At 40.2% G+C, this 14,611-nt stretch overlaps 1 protein-coding gene across 2 annotated transcripts in view; it reads left to right on the top strand.

The window, feature by feature from the left end:
* Nucleotides 1-14,611, top strand: part of LOC124805012 (uncharacterized protein C05D11.1-like) — a 134,558-nt gene that overhangs the window by 73,857 nt on the left and 46,090 nt on the right. For both annotated transcript variants that reach the window (XM_047265418.1, XM_047265426.1), the window contains 2 exons: nt 12,031-12,211; nt 14,005-14,257. In XM_047265418.1, the coding sequence (XP_047121374.1) occupies nt 12,031-12,211; nt 14,005-14,257 (434 nt within the window). The remainder of the gene's footprint in view (nt 1-12,030; nt 12,212-14,004; nt 14,258-14,611) is intronic.

Below are 14,611 nucleotides of genomic sequence, written 5' to 3'. Positions count from 1 at the left end.
TTATCTGGACACGTTTAACAGTGCTAGGGGAAATAAAGTTAATTGTTGGGTGTTATTACCAGCCATCAGGTTCCACCGTGACAGTTCTAGAATCATTCAAAGGGAGTCTACATTCTGTATCGCAGAAGTACCCGGATCATGCTATATTAGTCAGAGGCGACTTCAACCTACCAAGTATAGGCTGGGATGTCTATGGATTCATTACAGGTGGTACTGACAAGCCGTCGTGTAAATTACTTTTGAACACATTATCTGAAAACTATCTTGAGCAGCTAATTCGAGAGCCAACGCGTAATGGAAATATTTTAGATCTGGTAGCCACGAACAGACCAGACCTCATCGATGGTGCCAGTGTTGAGACAGGGATTAGTGATCATGATGTTGTCATTACGACTATGGTACAAAAGTTGAAAAATCGGTCAAGAAGGCTAGGAGAGTATTCTTACTAGAAAGAGCAGATAAGCAGTTGTTAAAAGAGCAGATAAGCAGTTGTTACCATCCCACTTAGTAAATGAATCGACTTCATTTACTTCCGGTACGATGGACGTGGAAGAATTATGGGCAAATTTTAAACACATTGTAAGTCACGCATTGGACAAGTATGTGCCGAAAAAGTGGGTTACGGACCGAAAAGACCCACCGTGGTTTAACAGCGCAATTCAGAGAATACTCAGGAAGCAAAGGCAGTTGCACTCGTGGTACATGAAAGATCGGGAGAATGAGGACAGGCAAAAGTTAGTAGAGATTCATGCTGCTGTAAAAAGAGCGATGCACGAAGCATTCAACCACTACCACCGTCATGCCTTAGCAAAAGATCTTGCTGAAAACCCAAGGAAATTCTGGTCTTACGTAAAATCGGTAAGCGGGTTGAAGGCTTCCATCCAGTCTCTCACTGATCAGTCTGGCCTGGCAACGGAAGACAGCAAAACGAAAGCTGAAATTTTAAATTTAGCATTTGAGAAATCTTTCACGCAGGAGGATCGTACAAACATAGTGCCGTTGGAGTCTTGTACAGATTCCCGTATGGAGGGCATAGTGATAGACATCCCTGGGGTTGTGAAGCAGCTGAATGGGTTGAAAATAAATAAATCGCCAGGTCCTGATGGGATTCCAATTCGGTTTTACAGAGAGTACTCTACTGCACTGGCTCCTTACTTAGCTTGCATTTATTGCGAATCTCTTGCCCAACGTAAAGTCCCGAGCGACTGGAAAAAAGTGCAGGTGACACCTGTACATAAGAAGAGTAGAAGGACGGATCCTCAGAATTACAGACCAATATCCTTAACATAGGTTTGTTGCAGGATTCTTGAACATATTCTCAGTTCGAATATAATGAATTTCCTTGAGACAGAGAAGTTGCTGTCCATGCATCAGCACGGCTTTAGAAAGCATCGCTCCTGCGAAACGCAACTTGCACTTTTTTCCACATGATATCTTGCGAACCATGGATGAAGGGTATCAGACGGATGGCATATTCCTTGACTTCCGGAAAGCGTTTGACTCTGTGGCCCACTGCAGACTCCTAACTAAGGTATGAGCATATGGGATTGGTTGCCAAATATGTGAGTGGCTCGAAGACTTATTAAGTAATAGAACCCAGTATGTTGTCCTCGATGGTGAGTATTCATCGGAGGTGAGAGTATCATCTGGAGTGCCCCAGGGAAGTGCGGTAGGTCCGCTATTGTTTTCTATCTACATAAATGTTCATTTGGATAGGGTGGATAGCAATGTGCGGCTGTTTGCTGATGATGCTATGGTGTACAGGAAGGTGTCGTTGTTGAGTGACTGTAGGAAGATACAAGATGACTTGGACAGGATTTGTGATTGGTGTAAAGAATGGCAGCTAACTCTAAATATAGATAAATGTAAATTAAAGCAGATGAATAGGAAAAAGAATCCCGTAATGTTTGAATACTCCATTAGTAGTGTAGAGCTTGACACAGTCACGTCGATTAAATATTTGGGCGTAACATTGCAGAGCGATATGAAGTGGGACAAGCATGTAATGGCAGTTGTGGGGAAACCAGTAAATGTGTAAAAGTTGGAAAAATTCGTACCGTATCTCCTGCCGCTGCCAAACTCTACACTGCATGATGGCTGATGGAGTAACTAGGTTTGTACAGATAAAGGTATCTTGAACAATCACAATGATTTCCAGGCTGTCTCTACAGCGCATGTGCAGTTTTGTGATTGTTATAATCATTGTCACACCACTGTTGAACCATATTTAGTGTGTTTGTCTTTTGGCCGCTTGTAGCACTAGTTGTGACACCTTCATTCAGTTTGCGTTGCTCAAATGTTTTTTTGTTTAAACAGAGAGCGAATTACATATATTCTCATGCTGAGCAATGCTTGTTTCAAGGATTTATTCTCGAAACACACTGTGCTAAGCATGAAAAAAATATGTAACTGATGCAGTGTTTCATTATTTAAATAATGAATGACAGCTGCAGGCATTCCATCAATAATTATGTATGAAATTGAGTCAAATGTTTCTCCTTCCCAATTATCAGTCCCATTATATCAGTGGTTTTTATTAGATAATAAACCATTGTTAGATAATAAACAAGTCCCTACCATGAGTGTTTTGATGCCTATTATGTGCACTTACATAAAGTGCAAAAATTCAAGGGATTGTGCTATACATAACTTTTACAGCGCTTAAAACATTATTTCCATTTTACATTTTCCTGTATTTTACACCATGTTTTTGAAGTCCCTTGCAAAGTGTAAAAGCAGGGTTTCATTTTGGGTGGTTGGTAAAAGCAGATCTCATGAAGGGATAGTTGAGAGAAAAAAAACAAGCAAAGCAAATGTCATCTGACCTTCATAAGACGAATCCAAAATAAGTCTGAATCAGCAATATCGTACATAAAAATTTCTGTACGGCATATAACTTACTTTCAAAGAGCATTATGGAGTGCATGTTTTGAATATCACCATCTCAGAGCTGTGATAGGTCACAAATAATGTGCTAGCAAACACACAAGTAGCTGTCAGACGTAGTTTGGGGGTAACACTGTTTGGCAATAATAATAATAATAATAATAATAATAATCACAATAATCACAATTACCACCACCGCCCTGTTGGAAGTATCTGGAGACCCCCAAAAACATATGTTTTTCATATTAGGTGCATTGTGCTGCCACCTACTGCCAGGTACTACATATCATTGACCTCAGTAGTCATTAGACATCGTGAGAGAGCAGAAAGGAGGGATCTGCAGAACTGAACGTTCTTCAAATGTTGGTCAAGTGATTGGGTGTCACTTGGTGTCATGCGTCTGTACTTGAGATTTCACACTCCTAAACATCCCTAGGTCCACTATTTCTGAAGTGATAGTGAAGTGGAAATGTGAAGGGACAGTTACAGCACAAAAGTGTACAGGCCAACCTCATCTGTTGACTGACGGAGACCACCGACAGTTGACGAGGCTCGTAATGTGTAATAGGCAAACATCTACCCAGACCACCACACAGGAATTCCAAACTGCATCAGGATCCACTGTAAGTACTATGACAATTAGGCGGGAGGTGAGAAAACTCGGATTTCATGGCCGAGCGGCTGCTCATAAGCCACACATCATGCTGGTAAATCCCAAACGACACCTCGCTTGGTGTAAGGAGCATAAACATTGGATGATTGACCAGTGTAAAATCGTTTTGTGGAGTGACAAATCATGGTACACAATGTGGTGATCCGAAGGCAGGGTGTGGGTATGGCGAATGCCTGGTGAACGTCGTTTGCCAGCGTGTGTAGTGCCAGCAGTAAAATTCGGAGGTGGTGGTGTAATGGTGTGGTCATGTTTTTCATGGAGGGGGCTTGCACTCCTTGCTGTTTTGCTTGGCACTGTCACAGCACAGGCCTACATTGATGTTTTAAGCACCTTCTTTCTTCCCACTGTTGAAAAGCAATTCGGGGATGGCGATTGAATCTTTCAACATGATTGAGCACCTGTTCATAATGCATGGCCTGTGGTGGAGTGGTTACACGATAATAACATCCCTGTAATGGACTGGCCTGCACAGAGTCCTGACCTCAATCCTGTAGAGCTTTGGGATGTTTTGGAATGCCGACTTCATGCCAGGCCTCACCGACCAACATCGATACCTCTTGCAGTGCAGCACTCCATGAAGAATGGGCTGCTGTTCCTTCCAGCACCTGATTGAACATATGCCTGCGAGAGTGGAATTTGAACATATGCCTGCGAGAGTGGAAGCTGTCATCGAGGCTAAGGGCGAGCCAACACCATATTGAATTCCAGCATTACTGCTGGAGGGCACCAAGAACTTGTGAGTCATTTTCAGCCAGGTGTCTGGATACTTCCGATCTCATAGTGTAGTTCAGCTGGTCCTAACTTGACGGTAGGATTATAGAAGCACCCTTCCTTGTACACTGAAGATAGTTCCTAACAGCACAAGCCTGACTCGACACTGTGCCTTTTTAACCGCCCATAAACCTGTCCACCATCAACTGCCACTGTCCTCAATGTGTTAATGTGTTTATAAGGTAGTTGAAGCTTGGCTCAAAGAAGTTAACCGAGTGAGGTGGTGCAGTGGTTAGCACACTGGACTCGCACTCGGGAGGACGACGGTTCAATCCCGCGTCCGGCCATCCTGATTTAGGTTTTCCGTGATTTCCCTAAATCGCTCCAGGCAAATGCCGGGATGGTTCCTCTGAAAGGGCACGGCCGACTTCCTTCCCTAATACGATGAGACCGATGACCTCGCTGTTTGGTCTCTTTCCCCAAAACCAACCAACCAAAGAAGTTACATTTGCCCAAATGGCAGTGAAGGCTGTTGGCTTTAAAATTTAGATAATGCCAAAGGTTATGCAGATATCACTTTCATGTGACCCCTGTCATGATTACATCTTCCAGATAGTTGACACTATTGTATGCGCTGTACAAGATACCTTTGAAAAATCGCGAAAACAGTTATGACCCCAAACAGTAATGACACATTCGAAAATTTGTCACATCCACCTTCAACAGACAACTGTAGGTATGCATCAGCCAGGTTGGTTTAGAAAAGTAGTGGCTCTCGGCCAGCTTTGTCAGCGATTCATCTAGATTAAGATAGACATTTGATTTGAGTTCATGGTGTTGTTAGTTCCCATACAGCCTAATCAAGCCACGAAATGAGAGAGCTACGAAATTAAAATTTAGAAACAGAATGTGAGAGGAAAATAAATATAATACTCATCTGATGTAATTTGTGATCATTTGTCAGCCACTGTAAGTTAGGACTTACATCATAGATGTAGAAGACCATAAAGAAATGATAGGGTGTACAGTGAGTATAGATTTGCATGCTAGTGGTCAGCCAAATCACCTGGGATGTGCCATTTTATCTGATCATTTCACCTGCTCATAATGAATCTCTGTTCTTGTAGATCAGTACTTTGCCTTCTTGCCCACAATGTACCTTCCTATATTTTCTTCTTCTTGCTCTCTTGCCCTTAATCATTTAGTGCTCTGCTTGTCACTGTCAGTGCTAATTCCATCATCTGCAATGCCTGTGTTCATGCTACAGTTGGCACCACTTGTCACAATGCCAGGCTAACTTTGCTTTGAAATGAAGTGAAATGCAGTCCTTTCAGTATGTAGATCTCCATGTCTTAAGATAAGGAATACCTCTGTGCTATCCTTCACATCTTGTGGAATGGCCACTGCTGTACCCTGCCAAAGCAGTAACAAGTTGTGGAGCATGCTGTCAACATAATATTGCTGATTTCAGTGTCTTCACAACCTGTGACACCTTCTTGCGCCCTCTTCTTCCACAAAATGAGTTATTTTTCCTTGACTGTGTTGATAGGGAACTCTTCCTACAACATATCATAGGTTTTACAACCCCTGTTATTCACTTCTACATTGGTCTTTGTCTTCAGTCTACCCCTCTTTCTCCTAGTCCACCACACCGATTTCACACTCCCTTGTAAAGTGGATTCCAAAACTTTTTTCTTCATATTTCCCTTACTGTGAATTCTCCCCTCCCCCTCCCTCCCCCCGTTTAGGTGTGTACCACCTCCTCTGCAACCACCCACCTAATTGTTTCACATTGACACAATATTGTGTAACTCCTTCCCAACCTGATTCTCACTTTGCTCAGCATTTTCCTGCCACCAACAAACGTCTAGGACAGAAATCACCGCAGTTGGATCATGGCATCAGTGGGTCTCTCTTTCCCATACTACACAACACACTTATTTGCTGGGTGGTAACCTGTAAGCATATAAATGCAGGTATAACATGTTCTGGATTTGCTGTCAGCTTATATTGAACTTCATATTTGTCAAAGATTGGAGATTTAGCTTTGCATATTGAACCATGGACCTTGCCATCGGTGGGGTGACTTGTGTTGCCCCAGTGATATGGATAGAATTACTGTAGGTACAACCACAACAAAGAGGTTTCTGTTGAGAGGCCAGACAAATGTGTGGTTCCTGAGAAGGGGCAGCAGCCTTTTCAGCAGTTTCAGGGGCGATGGTCTGGAAGATTGACTGATCCGGCCTTGTAACATCAACCAAAATGGCTTTACTGTGTTGGTACTGTGAACAGCTGAAAGCAAAGGGTAACTACAGCTGTAACGTTTCCCAAGGACATGCAGCTCTACTGTATGGTTAAATGATGATGGCTTTGTCTTGGGTAAAATATTGTGGAGGTAATGTAGTCCCCCCATTTGGATCAGGAAACAAAACTGTCATTGTGTGACTTGGAGTATGGAATGTTAGATCCCTTAATCAGGCAGGTGAGTTAGAGAATTTAAAAAGGGGAATAGATGGGTTGCTGTTAGATGTAGTGGGAATTAGTGAGACTCAGTGTCTGGAGGAAGAGGACTTCTGGTCAGGTGAATACACGGTTATAAATACAAAAGTCAAATAGGCGTAATGCAGAAATGGGTATAGGGAAGAAGAAAATAGGAATGCAGATAAGCTATTACGAAGTTGGTTTTGACGCCACAACCGTAAACCCATGTTCCGTCACCAGTTACGACCCTTTTGAGCAAATCAGGATCATCATTGATGTCATTCAAGAGCTCCTGGGCGATGGTCATGCAATGGTTCTCTGATCAAAATTGAGAAGTTTTGGAGCAAACTTCGCTGACACATGTCTTGTGCCCAAAACATCCGAAAAAATTGCATGACATGAGCCGACTGATATGCCAACATCCTCAGCAACTTCTCTTTTGGTAATTTGACTATTTTCCAAAACAATGTTCTTCACAGCTTCAACATTGTCATCTGTTGTTGATGTGTTGGGGCGTCCGGGGTGAGGTTTGTCATCGGCATCTTCTCAGCCATCTTGGAAGAGCTTGTACCACATGTTAACATTTTATTTTCATAGAGCAGACTCACCACATGCCACTGTCAACATTTCAAGTGTTTTAGAGCACTTGATTCCTTTTTTCACACAAAATTTGATGCAAATTCTTTGCTCCATTCTTTATAATAATCGAAATTTACCGAGCACACTAAAACACGTCTAAGCTTTCTATCTGCCAAAAACAAATGAAGTATGCTGTACACTTGAAACTGAACATTTGTCGAGACATGCGTACCAACATAACAAAAGAAAAAGATCAATAATCGAAAGTACATTTATTGTGCAATTTGAAAAGTTTCTTTACATTTTGAACAGCCCTCGTATAAGGAAATTTTATATGTGGAAGTGACCTGTAGATACTGGAAGGTTTCAAATTGATTATAAATCAGACAGAGATTTAGGAACCAGCTATTAAATTGTAAGACATTTCCAGGGACGGATGAGGACTCTGACCCCAATTTATTGGTTATGAACTGTAGATTAAAACTGAATAAATTGGAAAAAGGTAGGAAATTAAGGAAGTGGGACCCGGATGATGAGTTGAAAGAAGCAGAGGTTGCTGAGAGTTTCAGAGGAAGTGATAGATAACTGTTGACTAGAACCAGAGAAAGGAATACAGTAGACAGATGGGTAGCTTTAAGACATGAAATAGTGAAGGCAGCAGAGTCTCAAATAGCTGAAAAGACAAGACCCAGTAGAAATCATTGGATAACATAAGATTGATGAAAGGAGAAAATATAAAAAATGCAGAAATAAAGCAGTTGAAAGGGAATACAAATGTTTAAAAATGAGATTGATGGGAAGTGCAAAATGGCTAAGCAGGAATGACTAGAGGGCAAATGTAAGAATTTAGAATCATATTTCACTAGGGGAAAGACAGATACTGCCTGCAGGCAATTAAAGAGGCGTTTGGGGAAAACAGAAGCAGCTGTATGAATATCAAGAGCTCAAATGGAAAACCAGTCCTCAGCAAAGAAGGGAAAGCTGAAAGTTGGAAGGAGTACATAGAGGGTCTGTACAAAGGAGATAAACTTGAAGGTAATGTTAAAATCAAAGTGGATGTAGATGAAGATGAGGTGGGAGATATAATATTGCATGAAGAATTTGACAGAGCACTGAAAGACCTCCTAAGATGTAACAAGGCCCCAGAAGTAGACGATATTCCGTAGAACTACCGACAGCCTTGGGAGAGCCAGCCATGACAAATCTCTTCTTTCCAATTCTAAAGAAAACAGTTGCTGGCAGGTGTGAAAATTATTGAACTGCGAGTCGTGGTTGCAAAATACTAACTCGAATTCTTTACGGAAGAATGGAAAAACTGGTATAAGATGACCTCAGGGAGATCAGTTTAAATTTCAGAGAAATGTAAGAACACAAGAGGTAATACTGACCCTATTACTCATCTTGAAGATATAATAAGGAAAGGCAAATCTACATTTGTAGCATTTTTAGGTTTAGAGAAATCTTTTGAAAATGATGACTGGAATACTGTCTTTGAAGTTCTGAAGGTAGCATTGTTAAAATACTGGGAGTGAAAGGCTGTTTACAGCTTAACCAGACGATAGTTATAAGAGCTGGGGCATAAAAGACAAGCAGTGGCTGAGAAGGGAGTGAGACAAGGTTGTAGCCCATTCCGATGTTATTCACTCTACCCTTTGATAAAACAGTAAAGGAAACCAAAGAAAAATTTTGAATAGGAATTAAAGTTCAGGCAGAAGAAATAAAAACTTTGAGGTTTGCCGATGATGTGATTCAGTCAAAAGACAGCAAAAGACTTGAAGGAACAGTTGAACAGAATGGACAGTGTCTTGAAAAAGAAAAAGGTGAACATCAACAGAAGGAAAACAAGGGTAATGGAATGTTGTCAAATTATATCAGATGATGCTGAGAGAGTTATGCTAGGAAATGAGACACTTAATGTAGAAGATGAGTTTTGCTAGTAGGACAGCAAAATAACTGGTATTGGCCAAAGTAGAGAGGATATAAAATGTAGACTGGCAATGGCAAGAAAGCAATTTCTGAAGAAGAAAAATTTGTTATCACATATAGATTTAAGTGTTAGGAAGTGTTTTCTGAAGGTATTTGTCTGAATTGTTGCCATGTATGGAAATGAAACGTAACTAATAAATGTAGATGAAAGGAGAATAGAAGCTTTCGAAATGTGGTGCTACAGAAGACTACTGAAGATTAGATGGGTTGATCGCATAACTAATGAGGAATTATTGAATAGCACTTGCGAGACAAGAAGTATGTGACACAATTTGATTAAAAGAAGGGATTGGTTGATAGGACACATTCTGAGACATCAAGGGTTCACCAATTTAGTGTTGGAGGGAAATGTGAGGGGCAAAAATCATAGAGGGAGAGAAGAGTACAGTAAGCAGATTCAGAAGGATGTAGCTTCCAGTGGTTTTTTAGAGATGAAGAGACTTCGATAGGATAGTATAGCGTGGAGGGCTGCATGAACCAGTCTTTGGACTGAAGACAACATCAACAATAGCCGGCCGCTGGTGGCCGAGTGGTTCTGGCGCTACAGTCTGGAACCGCGCGACCGCTCCAGTCTCAGGTTCGAATCCTGCCTCGGGCATGGATGTGTGTGTTGTCCTTAGGTTAGTTAGTTCTAAGTTATAGGCGACAGATGACCTCAGAAGTTAAGTCGCATAGTGCTCAGAGCCATTTGAACATCAACAATGACAACAACAACAATGTTGAATATTGCACCAAAAGCTTAGTAAATTATCGTAATACTACACTTTTACTTTACGTGGAGAACAGTGAAATCAGTGTGTTGATCGGCCTGTCACAAGAAGTTTGAAATTTATTCAAGGCGTCAAAAATTTGTTCTCTACTGTCTCTTACAAAACTTACAGCATGTGCTAAATCCATATTTTGAAACCTCTTCTCCATCATTTGTGTTGCCAGTTTTCTACTAAGGTTGTTCCCTTTCACCTCAGTGTGTAACTTCTACTCTGACAATAGTGTTTCACTGTTTGCACTGGTACCTGTGGCATAAAATTTATATTGATCTTGTAACTACAGCCTCACAATTTAAAAATTTTGTATTTAATTTATACCTAACTTGCAGCTCGTTTTGTCTGTAGCTGTTTTGTTTGAATTTCTCTGGATTCTTTACCACTGTGCAGTGAAAAAGAGTCACTTCACGTCTGTGATCAGTGATTTGTTTGCCACGTTTTGTGTGTGCGTCGGAAACTCTTGATTCTTCATGCTGTCTCTGAACTACAAATGATAGATCTAAATGCTCATTGCAATCTTATGGTTATGAGTTGTAAACAAATGAATTGTTTTTCTGCACAACATTTGGGATCTCAAATTCCAAATTGCCCACTGGAATGACTGCATCACATGTCAGAAAGATTGAATCGTGCACTGCTATGATAAAATGCATTGCATCAATCGTGCCGCACAGAACCACCTGTGAACAACTGCGTTGCATAATCAGTGCCCACCATGACAGAGACATACAGAATTGTGGAAGCATTGAAGTTATCAATGTGATTCTTAGTCCACTAGGGGTGAAACTCCTAAGCTTCTGGTCAGATAATCCAAACATACAGAATTGTGGAAGCATTGAAGTTATCAATGTGATTCTTAGTCCACTAGGGGTGAAACTCCTAAGCTTCTGGTCAGATAATCCAGACATACAGAATTGTGGAAGCATTGAAGTTATCAATGTGATTCTTAGTCCACTAGGGGTGAAACTCCCAAGCTTCTGGTCAGATAATCCAGAAATATGGTTCACCCAAATCGAGAACCACTTTGTCTTGAGCCACATTACCTCAGATGAAACTAAATATAGTGATCTGGTGGCTATATTTAATGAGCTAATGGCTATGGAAGTACAAGACACCCTAGCTTCGCTGCCAAGCACTGAAAAATGTGTGTCTATGAAGCATGTATTCATAATGCACTTGTGGCCAGCAGAAGCTAAGCAACTTGAAAAATTGCTCCACACTGAAGAACCTGGTGACTGCACACCATCTCAACTACTGTGTTATCTTTGCATGCTCGCAGACAATACGATTAATGACGAGATTCCTTGCTTGCCTGTGGATGTACGGAAAATACTCACAGTTTGCACTGGCGACCTTGATGCTCTCGCTCAGACTTCTGACTGAATAGGCGTTGCGAATGTGTGCTACATTTCGTGCTTGCAATGTAAACTCTTGATTCTTTGTGCTACCTCTGCATTACAAACAAATGATAAGATATAGATGCTCCTTGCAGTCTACGATTGTTTTAATTAATTGCTTATGTTGTGTTGAACAAATAAAATGCAATTATGCTCTACACCTCTTGACTCTCAATACCACTGTCCTGATTTTCATCTGGAAGTTCTATTGTGCTACACTTTTGGTACTTCAGACTCACCTCAGAGTTTTTATGAGCTGATCCCCTGCTATGGCTTTCCTCTGAATCAAAGTTCAGCTGACTCAGTACTAAACAAGATATTTGTTAACAGTTACTCTTCAGAATTTGAATGTGGAAATTTGTTACAAAATTTTGTGAACATAAGCTTGATCCATAGGAAGGTAGCATATTAAAAGCTTTTTAGTGACATATTTTCGATAAATAATGTAATCTCAATAGGGAAAACACTTTAAATTGATTGAGTAGATCATTAATCTTTACTATGGTTGATGGTGATGATAGTTATGCAATATATGAAGTGACTATTGTTCCAGCTTGAGCCTGAAAAATATGAACGCTGTATTGTTTGGATACGAGAACTCCTGTATCAAACCAAATTTGTGTCAGAACGGCTTCGTGTAATTGCTTCGAAAATTGCAAATGATGTAGCACAAGCTAAGAGGCAAGGAAACAGTGTCACAAAGGATCTGATGAGGGGTTTGTGCTTCAGTAAAGGTAGGTTCCTTTATGTTATCTTTTTACATGTTTTTACAGTTGTGCAAGCTACACAGATTAACTGTATTTTACAGATAATATACATTGTAGTACATTTCATCATATTTAATAATCCTCTGTACCAAATTGTGTGTTAACAGTTTCTAAAATGTCAGGAGGGTTATTTGAATTAGAAATGTAAATGGGTAATTTGAAATGGTACTATTCTTATAGTTGGAAAAAAGTTGTTGAAGTATGAAGTACCAGTATGTTACTTTAGAAACCTGACTGTGAATCCACTGGCTCGAGTTGCAAACTTTTTGGTCTTTCTTTACATTGCTATTATTGTAGAGTGCATTTAAGAATGAATAAGTCAAACATATCTAGAAAAGGGCAGAGTAGAACTTATACTTAAGATAGTGTAATTATTAATATTGTTGGCAATAGAAGCAACAGCTTTAGAAGCAACTTAGATCAATGAATCATAGTCAAACTTTAAATGTGAAGAAGTGAAGTGCTCAGAATGATTGTGGTTTTTGCTGTAGGAAGTCCATCAAATTTAATGTGTAGATCAGGTATGATTCCTGGGAAGGATTAACATTTCACGTTATGTATTGCCTTACTCCTCTGTGTGAATGCAGTTTGTATGATGATGTTGCAGTTAATACAGATAACCTTCCTTGCTTCCAGTGCAGTTCATTTCACTGCCAGACCATAGAGAGCCACTTAGCCTGTTTTAAATTTTACACATAGTCTGCGGTCTGCCATTGTATTTTTATATGGTTAACGAGCAATGTAAATTATTGCAGATACAATAAGTTGAAAGGAGGAGGCATTGCCATACCACAAACACACACATATACTGTCTGTCATGATTGACTGCAGCTATTCTGGACTGACCATGCATGTTTGAAGTAACAACATACATACCTGCCTTCAACCAGTTTTCCTGGATTGTTGAGAAGAAATAAGGGAGGCTTGTTTTTACAGATTAGTCTGCAATGACTTCTCATTCATTCTTAGTGTGCCTCTACTTAAGTGAAGAAAGTGAACCACATTCTTTTCCCACACTCCTTACTGTTATTGAATGAATGTCAGTGGGTGAATGTGATCTTCACACACAATAAAACTGGGACACCCACATCCGTTTCTCGTCTGGTGAAAATAAGATGTTCCTTTTTAGATTGAAATTAGTCATGGATGTGTTGATGTAACTCCAACTGCACAATCTTCTGTGTTATCCATTGATTATAAATTTTCATTACTTGAAAAATCTCACCTAAGAACTTGGAGACAGCCATCATTCAGTCCTGAGAGTACCCTGTATCTGTTGGTAGGTGCAGTGGGCACTGTCTTCAGTCATTCTGCAAGCACAACACATTTTATTTGATTGCAACTGTTTTGGGGTCCTGGACAAGATTTTATCTTAAAAGGGAATTGACTTGTTTGTTCCTGTTCAGGACTTTGTTGATAAAATTAAAGACTGCTGCTATGGTAGGAGTAAAATCTCCATGTATGAAATTCCACCTATCAGCACTCAACCCCACTTTTAGATTGTAATAAAGTATAGGAATGCCGATTCTGACGCAATACTGCACTGAAAACTACTTTGGATACAGTCTTTCATAGAATTGTGACGGGAAACAAACTTTAGAGTAATCCTTGTGCCAACATACTTTTTGTCTAACTTGTTAATACACCTTTGTATTTTTTAGTGCCAAATTATGTCACTGCAAGTATATTTTATATCTCCTAATACAAGCAACATTGTTCTGTATTTGATTTATGGGAACTTATTGTTATCTGTTTTGCAGAAAGTAATCACTATTCTGCTGGGATGATAAGGCAGCACAAATTCCTTACATCCTTGATTGAAAAACTGGATTCAAGAGAAAAATGTAGTGAGGTAATAAATGAGATGGAAAAAGCTAGACAGTTGCTCACAGATCCAGGCAACATGGTAGTCCATTTGTCAACGAATGTGGATCAGCTCGTCACGAAATACCCCGATCCAGTAAAACCATGGGAGAAACTACTACCTGAGGATAAAACTCCAGCAAAGAAGCAGTATGTATTCTTTTCTATTGTAATTTCATGTTAAGTTTGTTTTGTGGCATCTGTATGGAATGGTGAGTTTCTCAGAGCATTTTGAAGCACTTCTATCAGGAAAATTTGGCCATAGTTGGACAAAGAAAGATAACTTTCTCCTTGTGGGAAAGGGGGGGGGGGGGCTACCTCATACTTGTGCCAGAGTGTTTATGAATATCTCAATAGCAGGCATGTCCTGTTATGGATGAAAGTTATTGAGAAGAATGGGTTAATAAACATGATGTGGTTAATGTTGAGGAGAAGAGTGGATCAGCACTCTGGTTCCATAACATTCTGTGTTGTTAGTGTTGGCGTTAGTGGTAGGATTCCCAT

This window comes from Schistocerca piceifrons, chromosome 1, assembly GCF_021461385.2.
Source record: "Schistocerca piceifrons isolate TAMUIC-IGC-003096 chromosome 1, iqSchPice1.1, whole genome shotgun sequence".
In the NCBI taxonomy this organism is placed as follows: Eukaryota; Metazoa; Arthropoda; class Insecta; order Orthoptera; family Acrididae; genus Schistocerca; species Schistocerca piceifrons.
This window is presented reverse-complemented; position numbering and strand designations above follow the sequence as displayed.